Below are 23,621 nucleotides of genomic sequence, written 5' to 3'. Positions count from 1 at the left end.
TCGTATTGCTTCCCAATTAGGGATGACAATGGGTCCAAGATCCATTGTATAACCGCAAAAAAATACTTACAATAAGTAGGGTAAAAACTCGCAAAATGGGTACGAGGTTAGACATGGGTAAATAACCACAAAAAGTAGTGGCACATACCCGCACATACATATTATACTTTTTTTTTTCAAAATCACCCACATACTATACTCACACACACATAATTGGTGGTATATATATATATATATATATATATATATAGGGGAATGCTAACTTACTCCCACTTGATTTTGTGAAGGAGTAAGTTAGCACTTAACACCTTTTCATTTTGGACAAAAACTACCCTCCTCTTCTCACATTTAAAAAAACTTAAGTTCTGGGTTTTTGGTAATTTTGGTTATCCAAATTTTTTTTATTTAATTTTAAAACTTAAAATTCTCTCTCATCATTTAATACCCTTCTCTTTCTTTTTCCTTTTCCTCTCGTTCTCCTGCTTCTTTTCCTTTCTCTTTCTTGGTCCTCTTTTTCAATTAGATTCATTTTGAAGAAGGAAAATAAGCTGGATTTCTTTTTAAATGAAATGATGGAGAAGACTGAATGGAACTGCAGATATGGCTTGAAGAGAGAGAATTGGGAGGGGCTCCTAAATGACGTGAATGGCAAAGGGGCTCCTAAAACCCAAAATTGAATTGTAGAAACAAGAATGAGTAGTGGAAGGAGCCTTTTGGTTCTTGGAGGTAGCAGTTGCAGAGAAATGGGAACCGATTGAAGACAAAGAAAGGTGGAAGAAGGTGATAAATGAGGAGAGAGAAAAATTGAGATTTAAAATTAAATAAGTTTGGTAACCAAAATTACATTGGTAGCCCCACTTTATTGTCTTAAAGAAGAAAGAGAGTTGGAGTTTTTTGTCCAAAATAAAAAGGTGTTAAGTGCTAACTTACTCCTTCACAAAATCAAGTGGGAGTAAGTTAGCATTCCCCATATATATATATATGAATCCGCATCTCGGGCAATCCCATTTCCACACACACATATATACTCCCTCCGTTCCTATATAACTGATACTTTAAGGTTGTGGCGCAAATATTAAGAAGTAGCAATTAATATTCTTGTTTTACTAAAATTATTATCTAACTTCCTATTATACCCTTTATCTCTCTTATCAATTCTAACTTTTCAATTTTCCTACCAACAATAAATGAAGGACACAATTGATAAAGTAGCATTAATGCTCTCTTGAAATTGTAAAAGTATCAGTTAAATAGGAACAAAAAAAAGAACCAAATTAGTATCAGTTATTTAGGAACGGAGGGAGTATATATATGGGGTTTGTTAACTTGCTCCCACTTGATTTTGTGAAGGAGCAAGTTAACAACCAACACCTTTTTCTTTTGGACAAAAAAATCCAATTCTTTTTTATCCAAGACAGTTTTAACAGGGCACTTATGTAATTTTGATTTAAAATTTTTTTAATTAAAAAAACCCAATTTTCTCTCTCCTCCAACTTCCCACTTTTTTCTCTCTTTTTCCATTGAACACCTATGACGTTTATTCAGCATTGCCATTGAAATCAAGCATCAGAAAATTTGGTTTTGTGAATATTTTACCCACCAGTCATGCAGGAACTCAACCCCAAATAATAAAAAACACAAAAAAGAAGAGGGGTAAAGCAAAAAAAAGTAGTTGCGGCTATAATCCTCTCATCTTTTAAGAGCAATTCGTTTCAATTTTGTTTTTAGATAGGCCAAAATTTATTAAAGAATGCACACGTAGTGCAATAGGTAAATATACAAACAAACATGGTAAAAGAACGCAAAGACTAGAAAAAACAACTAGCCAAAGCCAGCACAATAGAAACAGACCCAAGAAAAAGAAAAAAGAAACAGGTTTCGAGTTGAGTTTTTGAATTTAAAATTTTAAAAGTAAATTACATAAATAGCCTTCATTTAAAGTTGGTTCTAAGAAGAGGAAGTTGAGTTTTTCTGTCTAAAAGAAAAGGTGTTGGTTGTTAACTTACTCCTTCACAAAATCAAGTGGGAGCAAGTTAACAAACCCCTATATATATATATATACTTAAAATATAACTTTCTAACTTCTACTAAAAAAATGTAAGTGAAACTTTATTATGGTTGCTAATTTAGTCTCACTTATTAAGTAAGTTAGTTTTTTTTTTTTTGATAAGCATTAAGTAAGTTAGTAACCAACAATTTTAGGAGTTTATTAGCAAACCTATAATTATAAATTTAGAGTTAAATTTTTTATTCTTAAAAAAAAACATTTGAATGATTTTACTAGTTAGATATATATATATAGTTTTTATTATTTTTAATTAATGCTTATAATAGCCATTATATTTTAGTTTTTTTATTGAAAAAATGGGAAAGATACATTTTTGGTTAGCTAAATTACGGGTAAAGGGTACGGATATGTGTAGGGGTGTTCAAAAAATCTGGTTTCAATAACCAATCCATAACCAAACCATAACCATATCCAGAAAATCCGGTTTCATATAAAACCGGTTTTAATTTATCCATTTTTTAAAGTGGATACCTATTTTGATATCCAGTTTTTGAATTTGGATAAAAAACCAGTTTACCATATCCAAAACCAAATTCAATATTAAAAAATTTAATATTCCCCTATTCAATCATAACCGGTTTCCAAAATCCAAACTCAACTTTCAACCATGAACTCCAAGTCTCTAACCCTAATTCCCAAATCAACTCGCCGCCACCAATGATCTCGCCGCCGTCGCCGCCACCGCGCGACCAGATGTGGAACCCTCAATCGTGAACCAATTCGAGAATCACGAAGAGGAAGAGAGTGAGATGAGAGCAACAAACAACACTAACCTGAATCTGCCAATTTGAACCATTCTTCCAAGCTCCAAGCTTCAAGCTTTGTGGAATCACCCAGCTGGGCCAAAAACTAGTGAGTCACTCTGCATTCCGTTTTCTCAATCCCTCATTTCGTTGTTGTTTTCTTTCCGATATAGCGATTCCGATCTTCATTCCTCATATGTTGTTGTGTTATCTGAATAAATTTCTTTGCTTTTATGTGTGTAAAGCAACAAATAGCGTTTGATTAGATTGGATTGCTGATTTTTGTTATAGGGTATTGTCAGTGTTTGATTTACAACCCTTATCAAAGAAAAAAATGATGTTTGATTTATAACCTAGGTTTTTGTTAGTTGAATTAATCTGGCTTCTGTTTGCGCCTTACGGTTTGGTTAGATATTGGGAATTGTTGGGATTCATTTGTTGGTCTCAGTCTTGATTCATTTTACTTGAGTTTCCTTCACCAGCAGGAGGAAGTTATGGTATGTTAAGATTCTTTCTTGGTTAATCTTGGTAATATTTGTCTGTGATATAAAACATCACTATAAACTTACTTTCTGAGATAATTGTTGGACCTTGTAGATGAAGTATGTTTGGTAATTTGTGAAGTTTTTGTGACATTATACACTCCTTCATCCTCAGTTCCTCACAAGATCCATCATCCATGTGAACTTTGGCGGGATGTATGCATGAATGGAAACTTTTAACAGTGAGGGTTGATTTAGTTATAGGAGTGAGTAGTGATTTGGCCACTGTACTCCCAAGACTGAAACTTGTAATTGTAATTGGCCCTTATTATTAAACTTTTAATTGAACTTTGGCAGGATGTATGTATGGTTAATAATGTTTGATTGTAAAAGTTTTCTACTTAATGAATGTCATAGTGGTGCTGAGACTCCTCCACATGACAAACAGTATTTAGAAGTCATTGACTTTGCTTCCTCATTGCACTTTGCATTGCCATCGTCTAACTTACAGATGATTCAATTATGAGATTTCAATTATCATAACATTGTTCTGGCTCAAATCTTGTTAAATTTGGTTTTATTATATAATGGTAATTATACCTTATTTCATTCTTGCCTAATTCTCCTTGTCAGATGGATCACGAGTTATCTCCTCCTCCACAAGATGGATCTAACAGCGCTGATGTGGGATCTTCTAGAAAACGGAAAAGGCGGGCTAACCGGTCTGATGTTTGGGACCATTTCAACCAAATCCGGTTTTTCAATCAAATCCAGTTTTAAAAACTGATTCTAAACTAAATATGAATTTTAAAATTGGTTTAAAATCGGTTTTAAACATAATCGGTTTTAAACTGGTTAAAACAGGTTTAAATCCGAATCCAGATTAAAAACCGGTTTTATAACCGGTTTGAGATATCAAAACTGGATCGGTTAAAAAATCCAAATTGTAAAACTGGTTTTAAAGTGGATATGGTTTGGTTTTAACCATATCCAGTTTTTGAACACCCCTATATATGTGCATATAGGTACCCAACGGGTACGGGCACGGGGAATCAAGTTGCTACCCACGCAGTATGGGGACGAGTACGAGTACTTTTTGAAAACGCAGGTATGAAGATGGGTAGTATAGTACCCTACCCAAATCCTACCAATTGTCATCCCTAGATGAATAAATCAATCCTTCTTATATGTAATTTCCCATGATTTATGAAATTGTTTAACCCTTTTTTTTATAATTTCAAATTTAATATCATTAAATTAAATATTTTAAATTTAGTTTACCATGAATTTATCGCCTCGTAACAAAAAAAAAATAATTATTGTGTTTTTCAACGGAGCTATATGTCTTTCTTCTACTTGATCAAGATAATAAGACTCTCTTCCCTATCTATGTAATTGAAAAAAACATGGCTAACCCTAGAGCACAAGACACCACAGAGAAAGGCGAGTTTGGCATATGTGGTCACTGCATTGGAGCACGTAACTATATTTGTGATTCTTTATTTGGGTATTTGTATTTCTTTAGGTACTAGGGTTCTATGAATTTCTGATTTGGGTGAGGCTGGGGAGGAAATTTTACTTTCTGATTCCATTTCATAATCTCACTCTGTGAACAATCTCACTCTGTGAACAATGGGATAAATCCTTGCATGCTGATTGCTTAGTCAATCCTAAATTTAGTTGTTTTCATAGATTAATTCATTCACACTGATATGCCCATTTGATTAGAGGGATTGAGATTGAGTCAACGTCAAAATCTTGCATCTTTGGGATCATTTCAAAGCAATGTTTGTTTCAATCTCATTTCTCTTATTTTCTAAATTACAGTATATGTTAAGGGAGTTATTTGCTTAAATTCGTGAAACTTGGATTACTTGATAGAAGTTTTCATCAAAATAAAAATTGAATAATCGCAGGCATATTAAATCACTATGGTGAAATTTAACTTTTTATTTTTATTTATGATGATTTCAGTGGTGATGTTTATAGGTTGAGATCTATGGTTGATGGCTCCTCCTTTTATGCTAAAAGAGGCTATACATTTATCGTGGTTACATTAGAAAAAAATTGGATGAAGCTCATGAATGTTGGCCTCTAGTCGTGATAAGCTTGTTTTGAAGCTAACTGAAATAGGGAAACATTGTGTGCAAACGCTTAGAGATCTCATGACCGCTTAATGCTCTTTCCCCATTGCAATGAGTTTCGAAAAAAGCTCATAAAGACGACTAGAGACCAACATTTCACGAGCTTCATGAGCTTCATCCAATTTGTTTTGAGTGTAACCATAACTCAACTATGAAATGTATAGTCTCTTACACCCGAAAGAGCCATCAACGAGAGATCTCAACCTATAAACATCCACCACTGCTAGGAGTCTACACTATCTTTTAGTTTTTTTTTTGAAATTCGGTTTCATTCAAATTAAGAAGAAGCCACCGAGGCAGAAGCATCAAACCGAATGAGAGTGAAAATCTTCAGAGGAGCCTCTTCAATCCAAACCAAGTTACCTAGGTGAAAAACCAATTTTGCTAAAGCATTGACAATCGCGTAACCAGTTGTACGAACAAAAGACAAATCAAAAACATCAAAATTCGAAAGCATGAAACAACAATCTTCCATTATTGTATCTTTTAATTTAGCAATAATAATAATTTTACTGAGAAATGCAATAAGCCAACATTCTAATTAAAATAAAATATTTTTGAAGGGGCGTTTATTTATTTATAAAAAGATATCGTAGAATCGGCGAGACATGAGAATAAACATGAAATAATTAAGTGAAATATAGAAATTTGGGACCTGAAAACCTAATTGTGGTCTGAAATTGACAGGGACCAGTTTCCCGATTCTCTTGCGGTTCGCAGTTCGCTGGTAGCGGAACAAAGCGGAAATGGAATGCGTGGTTCAGGGAATTATAGAGACACAGGTGACTGACTGAGTTTACAATCATTTCTTCATTGCCAATGTCAGCTCTCTAGAATCAATTACAGTTGAAATCTGCTTGCTGTAAACTATTTGACTATTTCATTGCAGTGTTCAATTATCATACATAGTACTCAAATTTTGTGTATTCTCACCAAATATTCAAATTTCAGCTTTCTTGTGTTGGCACGTTGTGTTCACATAATTTTTCTTCTTGTTGTATTATGTGTTTTGTCTTTTGAATGTCTAATTTGTTTGTTGCATTTTTAAGAAATAACTCCATCCTCTCTGATGTGAAGCTGTTTAATGTTTTTACAAACTGTCACTGTTAGCACGGGTCTAAGTTCTCTATGCGGGATTCCAGGTTCCCATCCCAGCCCATTTCACTGCCTCGGCCATCCCGGCTGGAGTCCTGGCCATAATCCCGGCGAGATAACATTTTTCCAAGAATGCCCCCCAAATGTAAATGTTGGTGGTTTTATTTAGGCGTATTTCCGAGTTTTCACAATAGAAAAAACCCTAGAACTTTGATTTTGTTCGATCTTTCCGTCTCTTCTACCCACTTCGACCCTTTTCTCCCCTGTTCTATCTTTGCACCTAACCTATCTTAGACCCTGAACCGGCCGACGACCACCACGACAACACCTGCTATCCTGTATTTATCATTGATTTAGTGTGTGTACATATATGGTATAAATTATACAAAATATAGACAAAAAATTACTATCCCGGCCATCCTGCTTTCCCAATTTTGAGGCTAGCTACGACGAGCTGGGAACTGGGATTGACAACATAGGCATGGCATGGGTTTTTTTTATAAGCAAGGCATGGCATGAGTAATACATAATGGCATATTATCCTATGTTAGATTGTGTTTGGAATCTCTGCATGCAAGATAGTTTCTGTCTTATCATCTTATAGGCCCTTGGCCTCCATTGCTACCATTTGCATATCTCCTATTCTGTACTCATTCCAATTAAAAGATTACCTGGTTAAGGCTCTGGAATTATTCTATTCATGGAACATAAAGAGTAAACTAAACATTCTTTTGCTCAATATTTTCATATATTGTGCTTTAAGATAATCAAGATATGTTATCTTTATATTGCTTTTGTTTTTAAAAGATGGAAACCTTCACGTGGAAGGAGTGTGTTCAAGACTACCTTGACAATTGATATTTTGTTATCCTTTGCAGCATGTTGAGGCCCTTGAGATTCTTCTTCAAGGACTATGTGGTGTTCAGAGAGAACGATTGAGGATCCATGAAATATGCCTCAAGAATGGTCCAAATCTAGGTGAGTTTTTCTTCAAATCTTTTGCTAAGCTATGGCCAACCTTTCTTTTCTTCTTATTTTTTTCATTATTATTTTTTTCTTTTGAGAAAGGGGGGAGTAACTTATAAGAGTAATTTGATTACTAAGGAAGAGGAAAGAGTATCACTCCCTTGAGAAAAACAAATACAAGATAACTTGTTTTACATTAAGAAGCAGAGAAACAGATGTTAATACAGTAAACTAGTAAAGGCTTCAATCAATCTTCAATAGCATGTCTAAGAAATTAAGCCTCTGAGAGGCTGAGAGTGCTCAGGAGATGAATAGTATTGTAAAGAGAGATGGGCAGCAGGTCACTGTAAGATTAAATGAATTAACATTTTATGATTGTTTTTTGCACATAGCGTGTAGTCTGTATTAAGCGCTTACATGCAGCAATATTTTCACGTAAGCATTTGCAGTTGGCTAGCATCTAAATGGCATGATTCATGCTCCATTTTTTCCCTGTGATGTACTTATTGTATTGGCTTTCACAGTTTTACATGTCATGTTACTTGTTTTACTCTTTCTATTCTATGACATGGAACTTGGAAGATATTCATGGCTGTTCAAGTTTTAGGTTTATTTTGTATAGCCTTTTTCCTTGACGGAGTCGGAATGTTCTCAAATCTTCAGAGTCTCAACATTTTTGTCATACGCTGACCTTTCTCAAATTGACCATGGATGGTTTTATGGCTTATTTTCCTAGGCAATGTGGCCTCAGAGGTTCGACTCTTATGTGATCTAGAGCAGGCTGAGCCCTCATGGTAAACAGTGCAACTTTATTCTTGATCATTTGTTAGAACGTTTTACCTATCAATATATACACATTTAATATGTGCTTTGATGACTCGTTCAGGACTGTTAAACATATCGGTGGTCCAATTAGAGGTGCTGGTGCTGACCAAATTTCAGTTCTGGTTAGGAACATGGTGGAAAGCAAAGCGAGCAAGAATGTGCTCCGTATGTTTTATACACTGGGGTACAAGTTAGATCATGAGCTCCTGAGGGTGGGGTTTTCCTTCCAGTTCTACAGGGGTGCGCAAATCACTGTAACGGTTTCATCAATCAATAAAATGCCAAAGCTGCACGCAACTGATGAGGCTGAGCCAGTAACACCTGGTATACAGATGGTTGAAGTAACAGCGCCTGCTTCTGCTGAAACCTATACTGAAGTTGCTTCTGCTGTGTCATCCTTTTGTGAATACCTTGCACCGTAAGAATTTTTCTGTCTTCTCAACTGCACACTTATTTATTAATATAAAACTATTCACACGTCTTCACCTAAAAACTTAAGCTTTCTGGGATAGTTGGTTCATGATATGGAATCAACGCCTCTATCACCTAGTGGTCAAGAGTTTGATCCTTGTTGTCCCTCATTAATCTAATAAAAACTTGAACATTAGCTCAAGGTAGGTGTGCCTATGCATTGGCCACGCATCAAGCCCAATAGGCTATTGCGTGAGGGAGGTGTTATAAGTATGAAATAAAACCATTCATGCGCCTTAACCAGAAAACTTAAGCTTTTAGGATAGTTGATTCATGACATTATACTTGCCGCAAATATTTATTTCACCTTGAAGCTGGAGCTGCTAACTTTGCATACAACTAAGCATAGTGGCAGGTAGTCGGTAGATGAATGATTTTACTCTTACTGTTAATTTTATCTGTGACTAACCAATGTGTCACTGATTTTATAATTTTGTTTCACTTGTTTTATATCACTTTATGATTGTCTGAAGTGTTAGACTTTGTTACCGTTTATCAATTTGGGTGGACTAGCAACTCTTCAATCTGCAGAAGCATATCATGTTTTTTGTTTATTCCTTGATATAGATCATTTGACAAATGCAACTTTTTGGTGTCAATTTCTCAGGCTTCTCCATCTGTCCAAACCAGGCATCTCAACCGGTGTTGTTCCTACTGCTGCTGCAGCTGCTGCATCTCTAATGTCTGATGGTGGGGGTACTACGTTGTAATGGGCTCGTACAAGAATGAGCATTTTTTATAATAGAACTTTCACATTTGAATTACTAGATAATTTTTTTCATTTTACTATAAACTAAGTACTTTTTTGTCATTGTTTTAATACTTTCAGGAATTAATATGTCTATGGGATGGATCGTGTCTTCTTTTGTTTGGTTGTATAGAGAATGAAAAGAAATAATACTTTTTTTGTATTAAAAGCCATGTTGTAAGGATCATAAGGGGGTAAAAGATAGGAAATTGTAGGATCGGATCAGATCAGATCACACGATTCTACTAGAAATGCAAATATCTACTCAATAACTACACATACATAAAAATTGACATACAGAGCTCATGTTTCACATTATTATAGTAAATAGTAAATTTTATCTAAAAGTTAAAATTAATTTTAAATTTTGGGTTAATATAACTTCCAGTTCCTGATATTAGAATGTGGTAGCAACAAAACTTTGTTTTTGGTCTAAAGATCCTAAATGTTGTCTCCGGAATCATAAACAGTAACTAGACGGCCTAATCCAAACCACATCAACCAATACCCAAAATGTTAAGCAACTTCATTACTTCCAAATCATAAATACGGCCCAATCCAAACAACATCCACCAATGCCCAAAAACTTAAGCAATTTCAACAATGTTGAAAAACTAAAAAATGTAGTATTGGTATGCTATTTATGAACAAGACAAAGGATCCCTAATCATGCCATCTTTTCATACAATTAAAGTAGCAAGTACCACCAAGATTTGTTGTTATGTGATATAAATACTTGTTTATTGTCTTGTAAGGCACGCACCATCCAACACTGACAACCTTAACTAAGATTTGTTAGATCAAATATGAATCTATCTTTAAGATCCCCAACAGCACAACCACTTGCTTTGTAACGGTGGGTTCCCCCCACTTAACTCACCAAATTATTAATGCCACCGTAACCGCCCATTCCTAAGTAGGAATCTCTTTATATTTACACATTGAACTTCTGGTGCACCCACATATATATTGCCTCCTTAAAGAGTTACTATCATTTTCTATTTTTTCGATCACTGGATCAGTATAATTAAAATCAATTATTTACAATGTTTTAAAATGGTACTATCGACCAAACCTTTTATTCTTTTTCAATCTAATGCAAAAGCAGAACTAAATTTACCTCCCAAGTGTAAAAAATAACTAAATTTGACCTGAAACTTATAACTAATCCCTCAATCCAACACTTAAAATGATGGTTTATTGAAGTAATACATGTTTAATTTCTTTTAAACAAGTCTTTTGTTTTAAAAGGGTATGGACCAAACCTTTTGAATTACTTTTTTCTAATCTAAAGCTTAGTTAAAACTAATTTTTAAGATTTGAGCTCAAACTTCTAATTAAAACCTTAATTTCAGCACTTAAAATGGCGGTGACGATTAAATTTTACGTGTTTGAATCCTTTTAAAAGAATTCTCACACTTGAGTCTTGTACATGAAAACATTATACTAGGAAAACTAGCTCCTTTAGCATTTACATTCTCAATTTAAACAAGGTTATTTTCTATGAAGGATACATGCTAGACTAAAAAATACATTTTATTGCATGATTTATTTTTCGTAAGAATAAAACTTTACAGCTAAGAAAATGATGATAATGATATGTGAACTGAGTATCTATCCGAAAAAGACAAGTAGTGTTTGTTGGTTTAGAAACAGGAGGAGTTAGTGAGTGAGTTACTAGTCGTGGTCAACACTCAAGAGCAAGAGCAGATATGGACAAAAGAACCAAACCCAACGTAGAATTTAATTGACTAATGCTCCTCAACAGCAATGGCCCAGTGTCCCCAGCATAAGGAATGATAAAGACAAAAATTACTCACAACATAATGATTATTTTTAAATAAGTGTTTAATCTCAATGTGTTATTTCATCATACAATAGTGATATTTTAAATTTTACAAAATTCATTACTAAATAAATTTTTTAGTTATGCTTAGATATACCGTTAGAAGAACCTAAGAGGTTTGGCCTTGTAGAAGTGTGCTGGGGTTTGTTAGGCTTGAAAGTATGTATAAGATACTCCCCAAAAGAAAGTTACAATATATTTTATTTAGTGTTAATATTATATTGTATAAGTTCATTTATCATTACACTTTTACACATTAAATACTTGATTGATTATTTTATCCAATATATAAAGATAGGATAAAATATGGTCGGTAAAATTGTGACGTATAAATTATTTCAATAAATTTGATCCACAATCACATCCACCACCACCTTCCCGAGTGTTGTCGTCACCATTTCCATTGCCTATCATCAGCACCGCTCACCGTTATAACCACTACTGTCTTTACCGCCTTACAACACTACCGCCACCGGCCACTGACAAAACCACATCCAACTCCACCGTTAGTCTTACCGTCGCGTCATCACCTCCGCCATCGCCATTATCACTACTACCACCACTACCACTCTACCGTCACAACCCCCAACCATCGTGGTCAGACTCGCCACGGCCATGACCACCACCCTTTGCTGTAGTCACCACCATTGCCACCTTTATCGCCACCTCGATCTACCGTCACCATCACCTACCGCCACCATCATCACCACCACTCTACCTTCCACCTAACATATTATCAGATTAATTTAAACAATATGATAAATTTATTACAATGTATAATTAAACGGCGGATAATATTAAATTCTTATATATTCTAATACTATTATGTTTTATATTACGTACCATAATTTATATTATATTAGGGTCCACAACTCCACATTCTTCAAATGATGTATGCAGTAACAAGTTTTTGTCAGATAAATACAAAGATATAATAGAAGTGATGAAAATGAATAAAGACACCTAATTGATGCTCAAGTGGAGTATGTACAAAAATAGTGTGTGCTTTCTATTAGTATAGCAAACTATTGGGTAGCAATTACTATTGTTGTAACTTGTAAGTGAAATTCAAACCTTTGTATAGCAAACTCTTATCTAAATGCTTATATCAACATAAATGTTTAACCTAGGAGACAATTGGGTCCCTTAACTTTGGAAGTTTATATGATACGTATATTGTAGACACATCAAATCAAGTAGATCGAGTTTAATTCAACCATCAACCTCATTGCCTGTCAATTTTTTTTTTCAATAATGATGTACCAGTCCATCCAATACCACATTGTATAAATTCTTCTCCTATCTTATAACATGACACTTGATGTGTATAGTAAGTTATTTTCAATTCTATTTTCTTTTCTAGTTTTTACAAAATACTAACATGAGCTGTCATGGAACCCACCGTCACAGCCCTGTGACTGTGACCATTCTACTATTCACAGCGGTGGAGAGGTTGTCACGGGCACATGGCACGTGCAACACATGTGGAATAACAGTTATACCCTAACGAACGAAAAGACTCAAATATCCTTTTCATCTACATTGGAACCAGTAGAAACAAACACAGAGAGAGACACTGTAATTTGCAAAAGAAGAAGAAGAAGAAGAAGAAGAAGAAGAAGAAGCGTGTCGTATGAACAGTGACCTACGTTGTGGGTCCCTCCCTCTGTTTTCTTCTTCCTAACCACTGTCACACCCTCTTCATAGTTCTCTAATCTCCTTCCATTCCTCTGTTTTTCTTGCTCCACCATTTTCTTCTTCTTCTTCTTCTTCTTCGCTTTCTGCTTCCTCCATTTTGGTTGACTTCTTCCTCTGTTTCGTTGACTAATGGGTGACCAAGATCAAAGAAGAACTCACACTTCAGGTGCATTTCACTTTTTCTGCATTTTCTCTTTCAATTTCTCTCTCATTTCTCACTTCTTTCGATTTTTATATTATTTCACTTTCTGGGGTTTGTTTTTTTGTGTTTTTCTTACGGAAAGTCTCTGTCTTTTTTGTGGGTTTGGAAATCTTGTGGGTCTAGTGAAGATTTTTATGGTTTTTTGTTTATGATGTTGAAGGGCATGAGAGTCATGGAGTTCATGTGTGTCGCAAATGTGGGTGGCCATTCCCGAATCCACATCCAAGTGCCAAACACAGACGTGCGCACAAGAAGATCTGTGGAACCATTGAAGGCTACAAATTGGTTGGTTCAGATGATGAACATGTTTCTGATGATGATTTCAAGACACCAGGTATGCAATGTTCAACATTGTTAACTGTTATTGACTTAGTGTTGTTGTTTTCTTGTCTATATATATATATATAAATGGTCTTTGGAATTGATACTAAATTCCAAAATGTGTTGATGTTTTTTTTAGGTTTGGTTGCGTCAGGTTCAAGTTCAATTGCCTTGGACCTGGTCAACAATGAGAAGGGTAATGATGGAATTGGGGAAAAGTTGGTTAGATCAGAAAGATCAGAAGATGATGTGTTTTCAGATGCGGTTGCTGAGTTTATGGATAGTGGATTGAGTCCAGGAATTAAGGAGCGTTTACAAGAAGAAAGTTTGGACTCAGGTACTGATGTGGAAGGAGTCCACATTAAAGAACAAATTCTTTCAGGGCCTTCTGAGCACAATGTGTTTAATGGTAACGCGATGGGTTTTTTTACACTCGCGTCATCATCTCTTTATTAAGATTTGCATTGCTTGACTTTATTGAATGAGTATGGAGTTGCACAATAAAGCACTTTTGTCTGATTAATTAAGAATTTTGGGAAGTTTGTTTTTACATGATGTATGAGTGTCAAGATTAATGGTTGTGAAAATTCCATAAAGCGGTTTATTGGTTTTATTATCTGTGCATGTTAATTTGATTGGTCAACTCAGTCCTAGTTAGCAAAATTTTACATCAGAATCTGGATCTGTTCACATGAGTCCTACATCACGAGTGTTATACATGGAGGTAACTGGAAGTGCCCTATTCGTCTTGCCTTCTTTTGGTCAATGAAAAGTTACCTTTTTATGAGTGTTATCTGAGCCTTTATCGTTAAAGCTTTTGAATTACCTTGTCACCTTGTTGTGAATTCAATGACTTAATGCTTGGCAGAAGAGTTATTACAAAAAAGAAAGTATGTTTGATTTTGCAACAGCAATATTTTTTTTACTCTACCAATAAATGGTAAGAACTGGTTGGGAATGGTGTTTTCACTTTTCAGACCTATATAAGCTAAAATGCAAAGATATATCTGTTAATTAGAAAATCAACATAATATATATTTTAAGAATTCCATGGTGTTAAAATCTTTTGGAAGTGTATTTATAATTATCATTTTTTTAAGCTCCAACATTTGTATCTTCTCTGTGGTTCTATCATGTCTTATAATTCATTTCACAGCTGCAGATGTTAGTCCATTAATTGTCAACTCAAGCAATGATGGCCAAATTGAAAATCCTGAAAGTTTGCAAAGTGCAAGTGTTGAAGTAGAAGACAAAACAGTGGAGTTGCAAGGTCCATTGTCAAGCTCTACCGTTGATTCATTTTCAAGTTTAGTTGCAGATTTGGGGACTAAAGAATCGACTGTTGCGCACGGTGACGATTTTGTTGGTTTGCCAAGTGACTCGCAGCCCAGCAACGCTGAAGTTATACCAGATGTATTGGTAGAAAAAAATATCCATGCTGTTGAAAATGTGGCAGATTGCAGTTCTATGTGTGTTGAAGAGGAAACTAATTTGGAAGGAAAGAATGAGATAAAATCAGAAAAAGTCATGGTTGAAATTGTCGACTCATCTGATAAAGAAGTGTCTGAAATAGCAATTAGTGATGCTGTTTCCTTGGACCATCAAGTGGGTGATGGAGTTGGTAATCTGAAGGAAAAGAATGGTGCTGTTCTCGTTTCATTGCTTCCCCAAGATGACTTCCCTCTTGAGTTAAACCCGTCCGTAATCACTAATGATGCTCAGGTAGAATCTGCACACACCACACAGTTTGCTATACTTGATGATAGACCTGATGCAACATATCTTCAGAGTGATTATGGAGATCACGAAGGAGTGATATTCCCAAATCCTTCAAGCCTACACTTGTCTGACTCATTGGAAGACAAGGAAGATGGATTAATGGGAACAATTACTGAAGAAGATGATTTTCATTTCATCACAAGCCAATTAAGTGAGAAAAGTAATATCCTCTCTTCAGATATGCATGTTATGGATAGTAGCGTGAAGTCAGAGCAGGTCAGCAGTGAGCCTATGACTGAAGACATCACACAGTTTGCTACACTTGATGATAGACCTGTTGTAACATATCTTCAAAGTTATTATGGAGATCACAAAGGAGTGATATTCCCAAATCCTCCCAGCCTACACTTGTCTGACTCATTGGAAGACAAGGAAGATGGATTAATGGGAACAATTACTGAGGAAGATGATTTTCATTTCATCACAAGCCAATTGAGTGAAAAAAGTGATGTCCTCTCTTCAGATATGCATGTTATGGATAGTAGCGTGAAGTCAGAGCAGATCAACAGTGAGCCTATGACTGAAGACATGCATGCTGAAGATTGTACTGAATTATCCCCAGTCAAGCTCACAGTTGAAAGTTATCAAAGTTCGCATGAAAGTGGTTTGTATATGAATGCCATGAAAACTGAGGTGAATGAGAATCATGTGGTTCATCTTTCTGAAGACCAGGGACCTGTTGGCGTTCAAAAAAATTCTCCACAGATAAGTTTAACTGAAGGTGATTCAGTGGCCCCATCAAATGAGAGTCAGAGGGATGCATCTGTTGGGAATGCAACCGGTGAAACAACTAGTGTCATTAACATAGGCAATGTAAGCCATCATGAGGAAATCATAACTGAAGTAAATAATGTAGCTTTAGATGGGCAGGGTGGAGAAGCTAATGTGGGAAATGATACTCAGATTATTTTGAATGATCTTCAACCCAGTGACCTCTTGCAACCATATGTCATGCAATCAAGTGACGTATTTAAGAGTGATGATGCTGGTGAAATGGGTAAAACCGAACAATGTGTTATAACTGATGCTCAATGCAAAGAAAATTTCACAGATAGAGATACTTCATCGTTTAACTCTTCTAGCAGTCATTTTGAAATCCCAGTTACTTCAGATGCTGGAATTGATGGCCCTGCGGGAAAGTCTAATGGTACAGAATGCAAAGATATAGATTCACTATCAGGTGCCCGGGAAGTCATGAAAGAAGATGAAATCAATGGCCAAATCAAACTAAGTGAAGAATGTGACAGATCTGCTGGAACTTTTGCTGATTCACACGAAGCACGAGATGCAGAACTATTAGTGAAGGCTGCAGAAGACCTTGCCAGGAAGTATACATCATTTACTTCTTTAAATACTGAGCCTTCTGCTCAGCATGATGCTGCTGTTGAAGGTAATCCAGGTGGAGAACATAGTGAGGATGTGACTTTGGTTACTGCTGTGCCTGTTCAAGATCAAAGTGGTAATAATTTGGTTAAACATAGTTCATCTGGATTTGATGCTTCAGTTTACTCTAGTAGCCGTTGTGACAGTTTGGAAGGCCACTGGGGTTCTGTTTCAGGTATATATATCTTTTTGGTTTGTAACTGAATGCATTTTCACATTATAGACACATCATATCTGTTAGGCAATTGCATTATACTAGGCTGGTCATTGAAGCCAGCTAATATGTCTGGTATGGTGCAACAGGAAACCCTAGGATCAATTCTGGTGGAGTAAAATCAATTCTGGATGAAAATACTGATGTTTGTGAGCCAATTTTTAGAATTGATTTCTGAACCGTAATTAATTCTTGTAGAAGCTAGAGTGTAACTTCTTTATTGAACATAATCAATTGTGAGAACTTACAACTGCATTTCACAACATTACCCAACAAAACTCACGTTTTCATAAATGTATCCAAACATAAATCACTTCATTTTCAAATCACTTCTACTGTAGCCAATTTTACCAAAATCAAGTGTGACAAATGTTAATCCAAACATGCGCCAAGAGAGGTTATCTGTAGATCTTGGTACTATACTGAAATAGTATTCATTCGCCATGCTTTCCTTTTCTTGCTACGTTCTTAATTGGAGATTAATGACTCATACACATTAAACATGTCTCCCGAACCGCTACTCTATCTTTAATATCCATCTCCTGTAATCTCAGCCATAGGTCTCTTTGAATTCTAGATATTTTGAGCACTATACTATTCATGAAAATTCCTTCATTTGCATCTAATTTTACAGAAGTTCTGGTTCATATGGGGTTGAATTGATCAAGTGATACTGCAAATTGCATTTGTCGCATAGTTGATTCTTGCATTTCTTTCAACCTTATTGCCTTGCTAAATTTGTATAAACCACTAAAGCTAAAATAATAAAATGGGCTTTTGTGCAAAAAAAAATTGGTCTTAACTATTTCGTGATCCATTTAGCAGTTTTCTCTATGCAATCCAATGCACCATCGGGGACTGATACTGAAATTTTACCATCAACCGGTTCACTAGCATCAGCAGAGGCGGCGGATAAATCCTACTTGAACATTCCAAAAGCAGAAGCTGCATCTGAGAGACAGCAGTCCGGAAAATCAGAAATGCTCGAACCTCCGTCGTTCATGACATTGGTTGAGTCTAGCCATGTGGTTAGCCTTAAAGGTGCTGCTGCTTCAGAAGTCCAGAAATCACAACAGCCAGATTCCACTTCACAGGCTGGTTGGTTCCCCACTCAAACTCAGGTTAATAATGAGTCTCAAGGGAGAAAGAAGAATGAAGAAATAATAGCCAAGGTAACAAACTGGAGGAGCAACAGCAAGGGGCACACACCTCTAAAGAGCCTATTAGGCGAGGCTGCAAATAGCAGCAGCAAGCCTGAATCTCCAAAAATGGAAGAACATTCAGTGACTCAGAAGAATGGTAACAATGGTTCTGGATTGAAAACTGTTAACTCTATTCTGGGTCCTGAATCCCCTGGAGATCAAGTGGTGAAAGGAGATGCTGCAAAAGAATGGAACTCTCCGGCAAGATATCCTGCAGGCATCAAGAGAGAAAAAAGCAAAATCAAGAGCAGACCATTCTGGATACAATTGGTGTGCTGTTCATCAGTGGATCCTCAACGAAGGTAGAAAATTGCGGTGGTCATGATGTCTTACTCACTGCTCTATATTCTGATGTGCTGATAGATTCTGCTTCATTGACATGCTATTCGCGGTATTTTATTTTTAAATGGTTTCCAGAGATTTTAGGTGTATATTTTAATGTGTGATCTACTGATTCTCCTAGCCTCCTAGGAGTTTGGTTGTATATGTTGACCATCTTCAGGTGTTATTTTTCCCTACAATCTTAATATGTGTCTTTATCATGTCTCAATGCGTGTTTGGAAATTATTCTACAATTGATTCTAAAGTCAGAATCAATTCTTGGGAGAAACTGTGAGAAGCTTATGGGTTTCAGAATTAATTCTCGAGAAACTTAAGCTGATCCAGTCTGCTATTAGTTTGATCTAAGCTGCTGAAAGTTTCTATCCTAAGTGCATGTGGCCGTCGGATCAGAAAATATTTTCATTACCTAAGATCACGTCCAGTTTCTGCCTGTGAAAGGAGAGACCATACTATCTGGTGGAAGACTACTAGGAAGTGAAGGTTGATGTTAGTTGCTAATTAGCATTTTCATGTTTCATGGCTGCCAATTAGATTGTAACAATCTCATAGAAGACATTGTTACATTGGATTCTGGTTGAGTCCTTTGATAGAAGCCACTACGGAGGGAAGCTGGATTATGCTTGAAGAATAATATTATTGCCAATAATGAGTGGGCTTAATGTCTCAATACCCACCGATACCAACAACACAAACAGACGTTAGCATTACTTCGAGATAAAAAAATGAACGAAACTCTTATCTATGGAGATGAAAGTCCGTTATACCCAAATGGTATCCAAGGCCAGGCACTCATTATGCTAGTATACATGAAAAAGAAATTAACTTTAAGAAATAACAATAGAAGGTGGGACGACTCTTTCTGTAAACATTCAAATATAACAATGATTTGTTTTAATACACACGACCTTGATCAATTGAAAATCTATTTAAAAGCTTGGCTAAGTGCCTAAGTCTTTCTTGGGCTTTTTTAATGCAAAGTGTAGGGTTTAGGGTCTAATTTATAAATATAAACTACTTCCTATAAAAAATCATATTAGTATTTGGATAAAAAAAATGCAATTGAGGATTTTAATAATGAAAATATTTAAACAATGGTGAATTTGTTTAATTCAAAAATAAATGAACTTGATTTGCTTGAGAAAGAAAAACTTGAGACAGTAGAATCACATATTTTACATCAAGAAAAAAATGTTATCAAGCCATTATAATGTTATGTTGCTCGACAAAATTCATAGAAGATGCATTGGCTTTATTAGGCAAGGTTACAAGGGTTTATAAAGATATCTTTTTCATATGAATTTTTTTGCTTTGCAATGAAAGATCGATACATTGAGTTTCTTTTCTAACTATTGAAAAAGTCATTTTTTGTGTGTGTGTATTAAGAATACTCCCAAGTGACAATGAAAGACTACTCATTTTGAAGCGTAGAAATCACCAAATTAAATTTTACTTGAAAACTGAAAATTATATATTACTAAACTGAAAAATACGAAAACTGCACGGTGACATGCTCTAATTTAAAGGTTTTTGTAGCCTTAAGTTCCCCTAAAGCGCATAAAATAAGAACATTGGTTAATTAGGAGGGGCCAGAAGGCCAGTGCACTGTCTCCAATAAGCACAAGCAATCTTTCTATAAATGAAACTATAGATCCGATAATGCGAACTTCATATACAACAGTTGTAAACTCTACATAGTATAACTCAGTATCATACTATAATATTCCAACATGACACATTAACATTTATTACTTTGGAACTCAGGGAGCATGTACAAGTAAAACTACTATATAGATTAATCCAGATAAGGAACCTAAAATTACAAAAGATGTTGTCAAAATATCTCCCCCATTTGATTTGCTGCTGTCACAGAGGTAGCTCTTAAATAACATTTCATCATCAATTCATAGGAGCTATGACCTGTTTTCATTTGCCAACAAAGAAAAGGGAAAAAATTGAATGGAACAGCACAATGTAGGATACATTGGTGAATTTTAGGAACCAAAGTCCAGAGAAAGAGAATGGATACCTGAATTACATGACTGTTAGGTGCAGTTGAATGAATGACCATGGTGGTTCACTGGCAAACGGTGGAGGTCGTTACTTGTTACAAATTACAATGCCTGTTGCAGGGATGGTTTCAGAGTAAGGAAAATCAGTTATTAACAATTCTTAGGGAATATTTTGTAAAATTGAAACTACTGAAAAATTAAAAGATAATTATTTCTGATTTTCAGCTCATCAACGATATGTTGAACTATGGCCAGCTATGTTTTCACATGAGCAAATTGCACTGTACCAACATGGAACGGTACTGTAGAAGTGGTCAACATTTATTGATTATGAAGCAATCATCAAACAAAGTGACATTATATACACTCATGCAATGCACACAATTATTGAGAAAAAATTAATAAATTACAAACCTAAGGATATTTGAATAAGGTTTTACAAACCTAATAATACAGTTTTCAGCAAAAATTGACACGGCAGAAGCAGCATAAGCCTGCAAATACAGGAAACAAATGGCCAAGTTAGATTGAACAGCATTCAAGCTAGATTATACAGCATGAATCATTAACCTAATATGACTGAGAATATAAACTGTCGATTAGAATTTTTTTGCAAATTTTCACAAAATAATAAAATAGAGGAGTCTAAGTGACTTGAATTAATACATGAGTACTGTGCCTAACCTAAACAATATAACAGTGCAAACCTGTAATCGGGGATTCTGAGAATCATCTATGGCTCCAGCTAATGCTGGCAGAACTAGGTGGTGATATTTAACCTGCAAGTCTGGCCCCAAATCAGTGGACCATTGCCGGATTGCATTTACAGCTGCCCATCGCACTCGAGCGTGGGGATCATGAAATGAATCTAAAACCATCGACAATACATGATCCATATTTTTTATCATCTCCTGCAGCGTCAAAGATTATGATATCATAGGCATGGATACATGTATGCAAAAAATAAAAGTTGAAAATACAAGTCCAACTACACCATCTAATATCGAAGTGTACAAGAATCTTTACATAACAATAATACAATATATATAACAGGATAACTTCTGAATGGTGTAAAAGTACATACATCTGAACAACCATCTGCAATCTGTGCAAGGGCAATGAGTGCAGCATGACGCTTTTTCCATTCGGAAGCAGCCAGATAAGTTGGCAACAGCTCAGAAACAATTGGCACTATAGCGCTCCCACCAAAGTAAACGGAAAGCCTATACAAACACTCCTGTCCATATTCATAGTTATTGGTACCTTCAGCCTCAGCCTCAACCAGATCACCCCCAATATCCAGCAACAGTTTCATCGCCACAAGTAACAGTCTCTGCACAAACTGCAACATCTTCCTCATCACCTCGGGTGCACGCTCTCCAGTCTCAGAAAGGGTCATAACAAACTCAAGAGCTAAATGACAAGTCCCTTCCTCTAGAGATTCATCCTCAGCAACTTCCAGCATGGATTCAACCATGTTGGTGACTTGCTTCTCAAGTAATCGAGGCCAATTCTCTGCAAGCTCAATGAAGAGCTTAAGAGAATCTTGCACGGCAGCCTCATGTCCGGAAACCAACACATCAGTAAAAGTACTCATCATCAACGGCAGCAAATCTTCAAACCTGTATGTAAAGTTAGTCAGTTATACCAGTTTTCTTACATAAATATTTTCAGTTAAAATTTGTAAGCTAGTTGAAACAATCAAATGAAAATCTCCCATAACCAAGCTAATTTGAATAACAAATTATCACAACATATCATGTTAACATGGCATTTCAGCAAAAAATTGTCACAACAACCAACGGAGAAAATAAATATATACAGTATACCACAACTTTTTGTTAATTATCCAATGACTAAACCCTAAATCATAAACCCTAACCCCTAAACTGAATAAAATTGTGAACCATATCAATTTTTTGTTGTAATTATTACATGGCAATTTAATGAATGAACCACATTTGGTCAATTTTGAAAGTACATGGACTGAAAGTGTATCATACCTGTCCTGCTCGGAGAGATTGGGGAGGCACTGAAGGAAATTGACGGCGGCAGCAACGGCGGTGACACGAACATCAAAGCAATTGGGGGCGGCGAGAGACCCGGCGAGGAAATCATGGCGGGAGGTCGAATCAGGGAGCAGGAATTCACGGACATTCTGCGGCACTCTGGCGAAGATTCGAAGGCACATTTGCTTGAGTCTCTGGTCCGCTAAGGCAACACCACTGTTAAAGAATCGGATGAAGCTAGGCCAGTAGAGGAGATCGGACGATCGGGCATAGCTATAAGGAAGGATGATGATCGCGGCGAGGTCCGAAGCGGTGTCGCAGATCTTCCTAGCGATGGAAGGATCGGACTCCATGTGGAGGCTGTAGGCGAGGAGGTGGCAGATGGTGGAGCGGGGGACGGCGTAGACTTGGGGCCAGTGGGTGAGGATGAGGTTGCGGAGGAGGAGAGCGCACATGGTTCGGGTTGTCGGGTTGGGGGATAATCGGAGGAATTTGGCGATTCGGGGGAGAAAATGGAAGCCTAAGTGGTTGAGAAGTGTCTCCGCTTGGGAGCGGTGGTGGTTGGAGGAGGAGGTGAGGTTTGTGATTAGGGTTTCGGTGTGGGTTGGATCGTTGCTGTAGATTAGTTGAACTTGTTCGTCGAGGTTGAGTTCGCCGCCGTTGTCCATCGGCGTCGCCGGAGCGGTGAGTGGTGGCGGTGCGAATGGGAGGGAAGAGAGACAGAGTCACGCTTGAAATGAAGTTAGTCTCAAGGGGTTTTAAATGGCGGGGAATGATACTTTACTTTTCTCTCAGGTAGTAATCAATATTTTATTTTTTTGAAAATAAAATAAAATATATGGGATAGACAAGTAAAATATATATAAAATAGGGCCCCGCTAGTGTGGAGCCCTATTTTTCAGGCCCCAAATTTGGAGCCCTGTTTTTTACCTGCTATCACCCTTCACTTAAAAAAATAAAAAATAAAAATATTTAATTAAAAAATTGTAATAAAGTTAATAAAAATCTCACATTCTTCCTGTTCCACATTCATCTTCTTCCCCCACTACTCAAACCCAGAAATCTATTCATTCA

The 23,621-nt window shown here is 36.2% G+C and overlaps 3 protein-coding genes across 8 annotated transcripts; 2 read left to right on the top strand and 1 right to left on the bottom strand.

Moving 5' to 3' along the window:
* The first annotated feature begins 6,050 nt into the window (after window positions 1-6,050).
* On the top strand, window positions 6,051-9,643 carry LOC130713942 (mediator of RNA polymerase II transcription subunit 18). Its single transcript, XM_057563772.1, has 5 exons — window positions 6,051-6,219; window positions 7,411-7,510; window positions 8,235-8,292; window positions 8,385-8,741; window positions 9,402-9,643. Exons 1-5 carry the CDS (start codon window positions 6,184-6,186, stop codon window positions 9,502-9,504), a joined length of 654 nt encoding a protein of 217 aa, XP_057419755.1. The 5' UTR covers window positions 6,051-6,183; the 3' UTR covers window positions 9,505-9,643.
* A 3,186-nt stretch (window positions 9,644-12,829) lies between these two features.
* Window positions 12,830-18,729, top strand: LOC130710998 (uncharacterized). 5 transcript variants are annotated; one of them, XM_057560423.1, is made up of 5 exons: window positions 12,830-13,252; window positions 13,449-13,622; window positions 13,749-13,946; window positions 14,772-16,946; window positions 17,808-18,729. In XM_057560423.1, exons 1-5 carry the CDS (start codon window positions 13,216-13,218, stop codon window positions 18,491-18,493), a joined length of 3,270 nt encoding a protein of 1,089 aa, XP_057416406.1. In that variant the 5' UTR covers window positions 12,830-13,215; the 3' UTR covers window positions 18,494-18,729. The 5 variants fall into 5 exon arrangements, with proteins under 5 accessions (XP_057416406.1, XP_057416405.1, XP_057416404.1 ...); XM_057560422.1 differs by having other exon boundaries at window positions 14,766-16,946; XM_057560421.1 differs by having other exon boundaries at window positions 13,749-14,018.
* A 1,447-nt stretch (window positions 18,730-20,176) lies between these two features.
* Window positions 20,177-23,301, bottom strand: LOC130715529 (uncharacterized). 2 transcript variants are annotated; one of them, XM_057565638.1, is made up of 6 exons: window positions 22,542-23,301; window positions 21,623-22,160; window positions 21,246-21,449; window positions 20,953-21,032; window positions 20,556-20,649; window positions 20,177-20,446 (listed from the first exon to the last, which is right to left on the bottom strand). In XM_057565638.1, the coding sequence occupies exons 1-5, from the start codon at window positions 23,213-23,215 to the stop codon at window positions 20,634-20,636; spliced, it is 1,512 nt and encodes a 503-aa protein (XP_057421621.1). In that variant the 5' UTR covers window positions 23,216-23,301; the 3' UTR covers window positions 20,177-20,446; window positions 20,556-20,633. The 2 variants fall into 2 exon arrangements, with proteins under 2 accessions (XP_057421621.1, XP_057421622.1); XM_057565639.1 differs by having other exon boundaries at window positions 20,983-21,032.
* Between the last annotated feature and the right edge of the window lie 320 nt (window positions 23,302-23,621).

This window comes from Lotus japonicus, chromosome 4 (genome assembly GCF_012489685.1).
Source record: "Lotus japonicus ecotype B-129 chromosome 4, LjGifu_v1.2".
Classification (NCBI taxonomy): Eukaryota; Viridiplantae; Streptophyta; class Magnoliopsida; order Fabales; family Fabaceae; genus Lotus; species Lotus japonicus.
Note: the sequence above shows the minus strand (reverse complement) of the source record. Positions and strands in the feature narration are given on the sequence as shown.

What these genes read in the sequence shown, in the direction of transcription:
- LOC130713942 (XM_057563772.1), top strand. Translation starts at nt 6,184, where the DNA reads ATGGAATGCGTGGTTCAGGGAATTATAGAGACACAG. An exon ending in GAGCAGGCTGAGCCCTCATG is followed by an intron (nt 8,293 to 8,384) that starts GTAAACAGTGCA and finishes TGACTCGTTCAG; the next exon opens with GACTGTTAAACATATCGGTG. An exon ending in TTTTGTGAATACCTTGCACC is followed by an intron (nt 8,742 to 9,401) that starts GTAAGAATTTTT and finishes TCAATTTCTCAG; the next exon opens with GCTTCTCCATCTGTCCAAAC.
- LOC130710998 (XM_057560419.1), top strand. Translation starts at nt 13,216, where the DNA reads ATGGGTGACCAAGATCAAAGAAGAACTCACACTTCAG. An exon ending in TGAGCACAATGTGTTTAATG is followed by an intron (nt 14,019 to 14,765) that starts GTAACGCGATGG and finishes TTCATTTCACAG; the next exon opens with CTGCAGATGTTAGTCCATTA. An exon ending in CCACTGGGGTTCTGTTTCAG is followed by an intron (nt 16,947 to 17,807) that starts GTATATATATCT and finishes TGATCCATTTAG; the next exon opens with CAGTTTTCTCTATGCAATCC.
- LOC130715529 (XM_057565638.1), bottom strand. Translation starts at nt 23,215, where the DNA reads ATGGACAACGGCGGCGAACTCAACCTCGACGAACAAGTTCAACTAATC. An exon ending in AATCTCTCCGAGCAGGACAG is followed by an intron (nt 22,161 to 22,541) that starts GTATGATACACT and finishes CTTTACATACAG; the next exon opens with GTTTGAAGATTTGCTGCCGT. An exon ending in TTGCAGATGGTTGTTCAGAT is followed by an intron (nt 21,450 to 21,622) that starts GTATGTACTTTT and finishes TTGACGCTGCAG; the next exon opens with GAGATGATAAAAAATATGGA.